The sequence below is a fragment of the Symphodus melops genome, assembly GCF_947650265.1.
Source record: "Symphodus melops genome assembly, chromosome: 7".
In the NCBI taxonomy this organism is placed as follows: domain Eukaryota; kingdom Metazoa; phylum Chordata; class Actinopteri; order Labriformes; family Labridae; genus Symphodus; species Symphodus melops.
Genome location: NC_136697.1, coordinates 28,972,466 through 28,984,965, shown reverse-complemented (window position 1 = coordinate 28,984,965; position 12,500 = coordinate 28,972,466). Strand labels below are relative to the sequence as shown.

The window sequence follows — 12,500 nt, the reverse complement described above, 5'->3', positions numbered from 1 at the left end:
CTCAATCATCAGGGCGCTTTACAGGTTTTATATCTGAACGTGTTTCATTCTGTTGGATTCAGACTCAACAACAAACAGCTTTTAGTTTCTTTACTTTAAAGTAAACTTTGAACATTTGGCACCTTTAAGCTGCTGCTGAAAACGCCCCATTTCCTGATGTGACTCTTTCATAATAAAAGCTTTTAAATATCACAATAAGTGAGTGACAAAGCGTTAAATCACAATTTAACGCTTTTTTAATTTACTCGCCACCACGGCCGCTAGCCTGATGAATCTGTGTTCCCTCGTGTGTTCATCCATGTCATAGCAGAACATAAAACCAGGGACAGGACTGAGGCCAGCACTGGTCCAGGGACAGGACTGAGGCCAGCACTGGTCCAGGGACAGGACTGAGGCCAGCTTGTGGTCCAGCACTGGTCCAGGGACAGGTCTGAGGCCAGCTTGTGGTCCAGCACTGGTCCAGGGACAGGACTGAGGCCAGCTTGTGGTCCAGCACTGGTCCAGGGACAGGACTGAGGCAAGCTTGTGGTCCAGCACTGGTCCAGGGACAGGACTGAGGCCAGCTTGTGGTCCAGCACTGGTCCAGGGACAGGACTGAGGCCAGCTTGTGGTCCAGCACTGGTCCAGGGACAGGACTGAGACCAGCTTGTGGTCCAGCACTGGTCCAGGGACAGGACTGAGGCCAGCTTGTGGTCCAGCACTGGTCCAGGGACAGGACTGAGGCAAGCTTGTGGTCCAGCACTGGTCCAGGGACAGGACTGAGGCCAGCTTGTGGTCCAGCACTGGTCCAGGGACAGGACTGAGGCCAGCTTGTGGTCCAGCACTGGTCCAGGGACAGGACTGAGGCAAGCTTGTGGTCCAGCACTGGTCCAGGGACAGGACTGAGGCCAGCTTGTGGTCCAGCACTGGTCCAGGGACAGGACTGAGGCCAGCTTGTGGTCCAGCACTGGTCCAGGGACAGGACTGAGACCAGCTTGTGGTCCAGCACTGGTCCAGGGACAGGACTGAGGCCAGCTTGTGGTCCAGCACTGGTCCAGGGACAGGACTGAGGCAAGCTTGTGGTCCAGCACTGGTCCAGGGACAGGACTGAGGCCAGCTTGTGGTCCAGCACTGGTCCAGGGACAGGACTGAGGCCAGCTTGTGGTCCAGCACTGGTCCAGGGACAGGACTGAGGCCAGCTTGTGGTCCAGCACTGGTCCAGTGACAGGACTGAGGCCAGCTTGTGGTCCAGCACTGGTCCAGTGGTTTGGTGGTGTGACTGCAGTTTCAGTCCTGTGAGGATGCAGAGTGTTTGCTGAAGCAGCCAGCTCAGCTCTGCTGGGACTCTGATGGAGGAGTGTTTGCTCAGCACAACAGCAGGTTATTTATAGTCCACACACACACACACACACACACACACACACACACACACACACACACACACACACACACACACACAGCTGGGTGAGTGATAGTGTGTAAGAGTGAAACAGAGCAGTAAAGATGAGCAGTGAGGTTCTCTGCTGATCATTTATCAAAAACTAGAGATTCTGTTTCTCTCAGCTTCAACACACACACACACACACACACACACACACTTACACACACACACACACACACACACACACTTACACACACACACACACACACACCTACACAGACACACACCTACACACACACAGACACACACACACACACTTACACACACACACACACACACACACACTTACACACACACACACACACACCTACACAGACACACACCTACACACACACAGACACACACCTACACACACACACACACACCTACACAGACACACACCTACACACACTTACACACACACGCTGCTCTGTCACTAGTCAGCAGAAACAGGAACACAGGTTAATAAATCAGTGTATGAATGTGTCTGAATGGATGAGTTCATACTGATGGACTCTTTACTCTGCAGCAGCCTCTACCATCAGTGTATGAATGTGTGTGAATGGATGAGTTCATACTGATGGACTCTTTACTCTGCAGCAGCCTCTACCATCAGTGTGTGAATGTGTATGAATGGATGAGTTCATACTGATGGACTCTTTACTCTGCAGCAGCCTCTACCATCAGTGCGTGAATGTGTATGAATGGATGAGTTCATACTGATGGACTCTTTGTGTGTGTCTGTCCGTTTACAGGAGATGTGAAACGTGAGGAAATATGAAGATGATTCTGTGAGCAGTTTAATCTGTGACAGGATTAATCAGGCCGGACGAGGAGCTGGAAGGTTTAGAACTGTGCAGAGCTCTTATGTCTATCACACTCTCCCCTCCCCCGTGTGTGTGTGTGTGTGTGTGTGTGTGTGTGTGTGTGTGTGTGTGTGTGTAAGCTGCTCTAATAATAAAACCCTGTCTGATGTTTTATTGATAGACTCCTCCTTCACTGACTCACTCTTCACCTCCGCGGCTTCGAGGAGCAGCGGGTGAACCTGTCAGCTACTCCGCCCCGGGTTTGTACCCGTGTGCAGGAGTGGGTTCGTACCCGTGTGCACGAGTGGGTTTGTACCCGTGTGCAGGAGCGGGTTCGTACCCGTGTGCAGGCGCGGGTTTGTACCCGTGTGCAGGAGTGGGTTCGTACCTGTGTGCACGAGTGGGTTTGTACCCGTGTGCAGGAGCGGGTTCGTACCCGTGTGCAGGAGCGGGTTCGTACCCGTGTGCAGGCGCGGGTTTGTACCCGTGTGCAGGAGTGGGTTCGTACCCATGTGCACGAGTGGGTTTGTACCCGTGTGCAGGAGCGGGTTCGTACCCGTGTGCAGGAGTGGGTTTGTACCTGTGTGCAGGAGTGGGTTTGTACCTGTGTGCAGGAGCGGGTTCGTACCCGTGTGCAGGAGTGGGTTTGTACCTGTGTGCAGGAGTGGGTTTGTACCTGTGTGCAGGAGCGGGTTCGTACCCGTGTGCAGGAGCGGGTTCGTACCCGTGTGCAGGAGCGGGTTCGTACCCGTGTGCAGGAGTGGGTTTGTACCTGTGTGCAGGAGTGGGTTTGTACCTGTGTGCAGGAGTGGGTTTGTACCTGTGTGCAGGAGCGGGTTTGTACCCGTGTGCAGGAGCGGGTTTGTACCCGTGTGCAGGAGTGGGTTTGTACCTGTGTGCAGGAGTGGGTTTGTACCTGTGTGCAGGAGCGGGTTTGTACCTGTGTGCAGGAGTGGGTTTGTACCTGTGTGCAGGAGTGGGTTTGTACCTGTGTGCAGGAGCGGGTTCGTACCTGTGTGCAGGAGCGGGTTTGTACCCGTGTGCAGGAGTGGGTTTGTACCCGTGTGCAGGAGTGGGTTTGTACCTGTGTGCAGGAGCGGGTTTGTACCCGCGTGCAGGAGAGGGTTTGTACCCGTGTGCACGAGTGGGTTTGTACCCGTGTGCAGGAGCGGGTTTGTACCCGTGTGCACGAGTGGGTTTGTACCCGTGTGCAGGAGCGGGTTTGTACCCGTGTGCAGGAGTGGGTTTGTACCCGTGTGCACGAGAGGGTTTGTACCCGTGTGCACGAGTGGGTTCGTACCCGTGTGCAGGAGCGGGTTCGTACCCGTGTGCAGGAGCGGGTTTGTACCCGTGTGCAGGAGTGGGTTTGTACCCGTGTGCAGGAGCGGGTTTGTACCCGTGTGCAGGAGCGGGTTCGTACCCGTGTGCAGGAGCGGGTTCGTACCCGTGTGCACGAGTGGGTTTGTACCCGTGTGCAGGAGCGGGTTCGTACCCGTGTGCACGAGTGGGTTTGTACCCATGTGCAGGAGCGGGTTTGTACCCGTGTGCACGAGAGGGTTCTTACCCGTGTGCAGGAGCGGGTTTGTACCCGTGTGCAGGAGAGGGTTCTTACCCGTGTGCAGGAGCGGGTTTGTACCTGAGATTGATGTGAAAGGAAATGATCGACTTGCAGGTCGTTGAGTCTGAGGATTGAAAAAGAAGAAAAGTGTTTTTAGGAATAACAAAATGTAAAAGTGATTCTAATAAAAACAAAAGACACACTCGTGGTCGTGTCCTGTTTTTAAACTGTTTAATATTACATGTAAACTTCTTCTCGCCTCTTCTGTCTTCTTTAACTTTTTGGTTAAAAATACAACTGAAGACTCGGATGTTTCCTTCAGTGTTGTCCTGTTTGCAGAACAGCAGAAGATACATTTCTGCATGAAGTGACGTCAGGCTGAAGGATCATGGGAGGTTAAATGTCTTCACTCGGCACACTTTCCTCTGTGGGTTTAACTACTGCAGCCGCTAAGTGCTCACTGCTGTTAGAATACACTCAGAGAGTGTGTGTGTGAGTGTGTGTGTGTGTGTGTGTGTGTGTTTCACGCCTTCATGGAGGTTTAGATGGAGTCTGTATCCTGTCCCTTCAAAATAAAATACAGTCTTCTCCTTGATTAAAGCCGCTCCGTCGACCCTTCTGTGTGATGATCCCCCTCCTCCAGCTTCCTCCCCCGTCATGGGAATGTGAGTGTGGCTGGTTGTCTCCTGTGATTGACTGTCGACCAGGCCAGGACGTAACCCCGCCTCGCCTTGCCTGATGGCTGCTGGGATTGGCTCCAGCCCTCTCACGACCCCGCATGAGAAACGCATAGAGAATGGATGGATTGATGGTCTATTCTGGTCTCCAGAGCCAGGTAGTTCAGAGGTCGTCTGATCCGATTGGATGACATGTTGAATGAAAAAGGGTCAGCTGATAAATCCTCCAGAGCGAGTTGTTTAAACTTTGAAAGAAGATTAAGATCACTTTGATTTAAAACATCAGGATCATACAGATCCCAGCAGAGGGCTGATTCAGACTCTGGATTACAAAGGAACTGGATTATACTTTCATGTCAAATAAAACCACGTTTGTTCAAAGATTCTGATCCTACTTTTGTTCGTATTACCACCTAAGTAAACAAAGCAAAAATTAGAGCTGCGATTAAATGATCTTGACTTCAAATACTTCACCAAATGTGGCGCTGGGATCCAAGTCGCTGTGCGTGCGCGCCACGTGTGGAGGCTATAACTCTTAAAGCGGTAGGCCCGGTCCAAATGTGACCTTTGGGTTTTTTCTCATTTTTTGTCATTTCCTACTTTCTCATCCAGATTTCTGACTGTCCACTGTCCTGTCTCTGAAAGAAAAGAGCACAAAAGAGCTAATTAGCCCAAATATCATGAATATCGATCACAAAATATTAGACGAAAAAAGCAGCTGTCAGCATCTTTCAGTTTGTGTGGATGTTGGCGCCCCCTGTGGATAAAGTGTGTAGTCCCATTCAGAGCTCCTGTAATCTAGATTTAGCATTTTTAAAAATCTGGATCAGGATCAGATTAATTTAATCCAGTTTGTCTTTGATGGATAACCTGATGTTGAATAGAAAAAGAATTGATTTCCACATCCAGATTAAACCTTCTGAACATCGTATTACTGCCACGTAGCAGAAAAACAAAAATCATAGACTTCGAGATTAGATTCAAAATTTTGTAAATCTACAACAACTAAGTCCTACGACAGTAATATCTTACATGTAGGAGAATTGGGGCTTTTTGCTTAATTGGAAAGGACAGGGGACTTTGGTCTGATAACATCAGGCCTTTAATCTTGTAAATTAGCAACTTTTATCTTCATTTACGATATCCACTAATTTTCCTAAATTTACGACTTTACTACACAACTTTTTTCTAAAATCTTGTCTTTAATCTTGTTACATTGCGACTGTCCTTTTTCAAAAGCGCAGACTTAGGTTTTCAGACTAAGATAAATATTCTTAGAGCTGAATATGACCTTTGTTTTGAAAGGGTGCGACCTGGAGTGATAAACATCCTGTTGATCTGTTGTAGGGGAAAGGGGAAAGGGTCGTTGCCATGGTGCTGAAGGAGCTTCCTGGTAAAAAGGCATCCTCAGAAGGAAACCCCCTCTTCACCGTGACAACCAAGGTTGGCATGACGACCACGCTTAATTCATCTCGCACTTTCTCAGATTTTTTAATTTATTTATTTGATTGATGTTCCATCTTTTTCTGTGTTCTCTTTGTTTCCTCTCGACTCAAACAATTTAGTGTTCTCTTTGTTTCACACATCAGACTGTTTGCTTGGCCTCACTGACGTTGAACAGAAACATCTTATAAAGGTCAGACAGAAATAAAAAATAAAGTAATCTCCAGTAATCTGAGGGGGAAACAAAACATCTCGCATCCATTAAAAACCTCGGACAAAATTACAATTCATGAACAATGAAAAAGAAATCCATCCAAAAATGTCATACCGGTCTCTGTAATGACATGCTGGTCTCTGTGATGTCATAACGGTCTCTGTGATGTCATACCGGCCTCTGTAATGACATGCTGGTCTCTGTGATGTCATAACGGTCTCTGTGATGTCATACCGGTCTCTGTAATGTCATACCGGTCTCTGTGATGTCATACCGGTCTCTGTGATGTCATACCGGTCTCTGTAATGTCATACCGGTCTCTGTGATGTCATACAGGTCTCTGTAATGTCATACCGGTCTCTGTGATGTCATACAGGTCTCTGTGATGTCATACAGGTCTCTGTAATGTCATACCGGTCTCTGTAATGTCATACAGGTCTCTGTAATGTCATACCGGTCTCTGTAATGACATGCCGGTCTCTGTGATGTCATACCGGTCTCTGTAATGTCATGCCGGTCTCTGTAATGACATGCCGGTCTCTGATGTCATACCGGTCTCTGTAATGTCATACCGGTCTCTGTGATGTCATACAGGTCTCTGTAATGCCATACCGGTCTCTGTGATGTCATACAGGTCTCTGTAATGTCATACCGGTCTCTGTAATGTCATACAGGTCTCTGTAATGTCATACCGGTCTCTGTAATGATATGCCGGTCTCTGTGATGTCATACCGGTCTCTGTAATGTCATGCCGGTCTCTGTAATGACATGCCGGTCTCTGTGATGTCATACCGGTCTCTGTAATGTCATACAGGTCTCTGTGATGTCATGCCGGTCTCTGTAATGACATGCTGGTCTCTGTGATGTCATGCCGGTCTCTGTGATGTCATGCCGGTCTCTGGGATGTTGTACCGGTCTCTGTAATGTCATGCCGGTGTCTGTAATGACATACTGGTCTCTGTGATGTCATGCTGGTCTCTGTAATGTCATACCAGTCTCTGTAATGACATGCCGGTCTCTATGATGTCATACCGGTCTCTGTAATGACATGCTTGTCTCTGTAATGACATACCGTTCTCTGTGATGTCATGCCGGTCTCTGTGGTGTCATACCGGTCTCTGTGATGTCATACCGGTCTCTGTAATGACATGCCGGTCTCTGTGATGACATGCTGGTCTCTGTAATGTCATGCCGGTCTCTCTGATGTCATGCCGGTCTCTGTGATGACATGCTGGTCTCTGTGATGTCATGCTGGTCTCTGTAATGTCATGCCGGTCTCTCTGATGTCATGCCGGTCTCTCTGATGTCATGCCGGTCTCTGTGATGTCATGCCGGTCTCTGTGATGACATGCCGGTCTCTGTGATGACGTGCCGGTCTCTGTGATGACGTGCCGTTCTCTGTAATGTCATGCCGGTCTCTCTGATGTCATGCCGGTCTCTCTGATGTCATGCCGGTCTCTGTGATGTCATGCCGGTCTCTGTGATGTCATGCTGGTCTCTGTGATGACATGCCGGTCTCTGTGATGACGTGCCGGTCTCTGTGATGACGTGCCGTTCTCTGTAATGTCATGCCGGTCTCTCTGATGTCATGCCGGTCTCTGTGATGACATGCTGGTCTCTGTGATGACGTGCCGGTCTCTCTGATGTCATGCCGTTCTCTGTGATGACATGCTGGTCTCTGTGATGTCATGCCGGTCTCTGTGATGACATGCCGGTCTCTGTGATGACATGCCGGTCTCTGTGATGACGTGCTGGTCTCTGTGATGTCATGAATGTAATGTGACAAACACATGGCACTGCGTGCGTAGTTGTGCAACAGAAGGTCACCCTGTGAAAGAGATCTTGTCACTTATTTCCTGTGACCATTTTGTCAGATTATCTTTCCTCAGCAGACACCTGACAGAGATAATCCCTGTAGTGCACGTGTGCATAACCTGTTTTAGTTTACTGTACATTTAAATAATGGTTGTGGAAGATAGATGGTGTTAGTGTAATAAAAGACTGTTTCATGGCGCCCTGTCAGCGTTTCATCACCCACAGCAGATACCGATGTAAAACTAGCATGACAAACATTGTCGGCATCCCGGTGCTTCCAAAGTGCCACATGGCAGATTTCGATCTCTGCGTCACTAGAAGTGTTATTTAAGAGGATATACTGTTAACACTTGGTTAGACCTCCTGTTGGGTCTGATAATTAAAAACACTCTGGTTATGTTTCTAAATGTCTTATGTTCTGTCTTCTGAGTCAGTGTTTATTTTTTGTCTCCTCTGACCTCTGACCTCTGCTGAAACACTGCTGTCTTTTTTTAACTGGCCGGTGAAGCTGCTGTGCTCTTTGCCAGGATTAAATACGAACATATTCCATCTGACATGTGGACAGACACGGCTGTGTGGATTAGGGTTAGACACGCACAACCACACATGTTCTCTCTCTCACACACACACACACACACACACACACACACACACACACACACACACACACATCTGCGATCAGGTTAAATCAGCACAAAGCAAAAAAACAGGCCTCAGACTGAACCGGTGAATTGAAGCCTTTTCTCTGCACTATGTTTCCCAGAATGCATTTCCATTCCACCGGAGGAGCAGGTTACTATGGAGACACTTTCTTAAATAAATATTGTAAAAAATAGTTTTCCAATAAATGATGTATTGATTTTAAAGGGGACATATTATAAAAGTGTTTGTGAACATCTATATGGGTAACCTGAGAGTCTACTGACCCACAACATGTGATATAAATCCATCCTGTCCTTTGTGGTCTGCAGAAGTCTGACAACACACAGGAAAATGCTCTGTTTCAAATGTGCTCTCCTTGTGATGTCACAATGGGATCCTGGTCTCTCTTGTCCGGACTCCACCTCCAGACAAGAGAGAAACTGTTGTGCAGGTCTGCACATCTTTATTCTCATTTGTGAACACAAATGGGACAAAATAAATACAGAGACACACTGAGGACCACTATCTACAGAGAGACTGAAGGGACAAAATAAATACAGAGACACACTGAGGACCACTATCTACAGAGAGACAGAAGGGACAAAATAAATACAGAGACACACTGAGGACCACTATCTACAGAGAGACAGAAGGGACAAAATAAATACAGAGACACACTGAGGACCACTATCTACAGAGAGACTGAAGGGACAAAATAAATACAGAGACACACTGAGGACCACTATCTACAGAGAGACTGAAGGGACAAAATAAATACAGAGACACACTGAGGACCACTATCTACAGAGAGACAGAAGGGACAAAATAAATACAGAGACACACTGAGGACCACTATCTACAGAGAGACTGAAGGGACAAAATAAATACAGAGACACACTGAGGACCACTATCTACAGAGAGACTGAAGGGACAAAATAAATACAGAGACACACTGAGGACCACTATCTACAGAGAGACCGAAGGGACAAAATAAATACAGAGACACACTGAGGACCACTATCTACAGAGAGACTGAAGGGACAAAATAAATACAGAGACACTGAGGACCACTATCTACAGAGAGACTGAAGGGACAAAATAAATACAGAGAGACACTGAGGACCACTATCTACAGAGAGACTGAAGGGACAAAATAAATACAGAGAGACACTGAGGACCACTATCTACAGAGAGACTGAAGGGACAAAATAAATACAGAGAGACACTGAGGACCACTATCTACAGAGAGACTGAAGGGACAAAATAAATACAGAGACACTGAGGACCACTATCTACAGAGAGACTGAAGGGACAAAATAAATACAGAGACACACTGAGGACCACTATCTACAGAGAGACTGAAGGGACAAAATAAATACAGAGACACTGAGGACCACTATCTACAGAGAGACTGAAGGGACAAAATAAATACAGAGACACTGAGGACCACTATCTACAGGGAGACTGAAGGGACAAAATAAATACAGAGACACTGAGGACCACTATCTACAGAGAGACTGAAGGGACAAAATATATACAGAGACACTGAGGACCACTATCTACAGAGAGACTGAAGGGACAAAATAAATACAGAGAGACACTGAGGACCACTATCTACAGAGAGACTGAAGGAACAAAATAAATACAGAGAGACACTGAGGACCACTATCTACAGAGAGACTGAAGGGACAGATTAATGAATCCACACTGACAGTCTAAACATAAATGATAAGGATGATTTGTGTCTCTCTTGGTTTTTGTCTCCAGCTGGTCCGTGAGCAGCAGGAGAGTCGGCCCCTGCTGAGTCCCTCCATCGATGACTTCCTGTCTGAGAGCCGGAGCGACGCCCCCTCCACCCGACCCCTCACCTCTAACACAGCAGGTACACTCCCGCTAATTATCTCCTCCTCTGCCTCACCTCCGTCCCCCCCGTCCCCCCGTCCTCCACCACTCAGCAGGGGACCCCAGCTCCTCCCTACCATGTGACCATCACTGCCCGGTACTCTCCAGAGCGTACTATATGAACCTCAGCAGTGAATCAACCACACACACACACACACACACACACACACACACACACACACACACACACCTCCTGTCGGTTGTTTTGTCCGCCCTTTCATGTCGTCCTCCTTCTGTGACGCTCTGAAGTGTTGCATTAACTTTGAGGAGAGAAAACAACTTCACTTTCTTCCTCCTCCTCACCTCCTCTCCCTCTCTCCCCCCGTCTCCTCCCTCTCCCCCGTCTCCTCCCTCTCTCCCCGTCTCCTCCCTCTCTCCCCCGTCTCCTCCCTCTCTCCCCGTCTCCTCCCTCTCCCCCGTCTCCTCCCTCTCTCCCCGTCTCCTCCCTCTCTCCCCGTCTCCTCCCTCTCCCCCGTCTCCTCCCTCTCTCCCCGTCTCCTCCCTCTCTCCCCGTCTCCTCCCTCTCCCCCGTCTCCTCCCTCTCTCCCCGTCTCCTCCCTCTCTCCCCCGTCTCCTCTCCCTCTCTCCCCCGTCTCCTCTCCCTCTCTCCCCCGTCTCCTCTCCCTCTCTCCGCCTTCTCCCCCGTCTCCTCCCTCTCTCCCCCATCTCCTCCTCACCTCCTCTCCCTCTCTCCCCGTCTCCTCCTTCTCCCCCCGTCTCCTCCCTCCCTCTCCCCCCGTCTCCTCCCTCCCTCTCCCCCCGTCTCCTCCCTCTCTCCCCCGTCTCCTCCTTCTCCCCCCGTCTCCTCCCTCCCTCTCCCCCCGTCTCCTCCCTCTCTCCCCCGTCTCCTCCCTCTTTCCCCCGTCTCCTCCCTTTTTCCCCCGTCTCCTCCCTCTCTCCCCCGTCTCCTCCCTCTTTCCCCCGTCTCCTCCCTCTCTCCGCCGTCTCCTCCCTCTCTCCGCCGTCTCCTCCCTCTCTCCGCCGTCTCCTCTCTCTCTCCTTTTCTTTGTTTCTTTTCTCTCCTCTCCTCTCACACCCCTCCTTCTCCCCCCGTCTCCTCCCTCTCTCTCCACCCCCCCCGGTCGTCCTCTAACTCTGCGTCCTTGGCTGTCCTGCGTCCTCCTCTGTACCATCTGTCACCTGTCCTCTCAGCAGGTCATGTGCCCTGCTCCTCGCCGCGCCGCTCGCTCTCTTCCTTTCTGTGTTTTCATTCAAACAGCAGCTGAAGTTTGACACCGTGGCGTCGGGTTTCACAGTTTGGTGAAGACGTTTAGAGGTCGGCGCTCAGCGTCCGGGGAATGTATGATCAGCTGACCTCACGCTCAGGGAACTATTGATTCCACAGATCAGAGCAGGAAGTGTTTTAGTGTCGCTGCCTGATTGTCTTCTTGTGGTCCTGCAGTCCTGTCCACGGCTCTGGACCTGGTGGACCTCAGTGAGCCGGGGGAGAGCAGCGGGGGCAGTGATGGAGGGGGCGGAGTCTGTCACAAGGAGCCCAGGAGGAGGAAGGGCAGCTCCAAGAGCCCCCGGCGACGCACCAGACCGGATGAGACCGAGCTGATCCAGGTGGAGGTGGAACACCTGCCGGCCAGTCCCAGAACCCCCGAGAGGATCTCGCTGGACTCAGGTACAGGATCTGGTTCTGATGTTGCCCTTTCTCAAACCCCCCTCCAGCATCTGGGTCGGTCCACTTGTCCCCCCTCCCTTCTCCTTGCTTCAGTCCGAGAAGGTGAACTCATGGTCGTCACGGCAACAGAGAGGTAACGGGCGGTGGCGAGCGTTTATTAGTCTTTGTGCTCGGATTATAAAAAGTCCTCCGATGTCTCCTGGATGTTCAGATCAACATCCTGGTCCCAGGCTCAGGCTCCGCCTCCTTTCAGCTGCTCTTTATTTCATGTCGTCGCTCATTTGCTTAAAAGCTCTGAAGCCAGCGAGGTAAAAATACCTTTAATCTGAGCTTTTATTGTGATGAGACTTTAACTTCCTGTTTCACCTCAGTGTCCTCCACACACACACACACACACACAGAGACACGCACACACAC

The 12,500-nt window shown here is 49.8% G+C and overlaps 1 protein-coding gene across 1 annotated transcript in view; it reads left to right on the top strand.

Annotated features, from left to right (window-relative positions):
* The window catches only part of pex5lb (peroxisomal biogenesis factor 5-like b), a gene marked incomplete at its 3' end in the record, with an annotated part of 24,328 nt that overhangs the window by 6,828 nt on the left and 5,000 nt on the right, over window positions 1-12,500 (top strand). Inside the window, exons 2-4 of the mRNA XM_079347511.1 lie at window positions 5,788-5,883; window positions 10,322-10,436; window positions 11,859-12,083. Of these exons, the coding sequence (XP_079203637.1) occupies window positions 5,788-5,883; window positions 10,322-10,436; window positions 11,859-12,083 (436 nt within the window). The remainder of the gene's footprint in view (window positions 1-5,787; window positions 5,884-10,321; window positions 10,437-11,858; window positions 12,084-12,500) is intronic.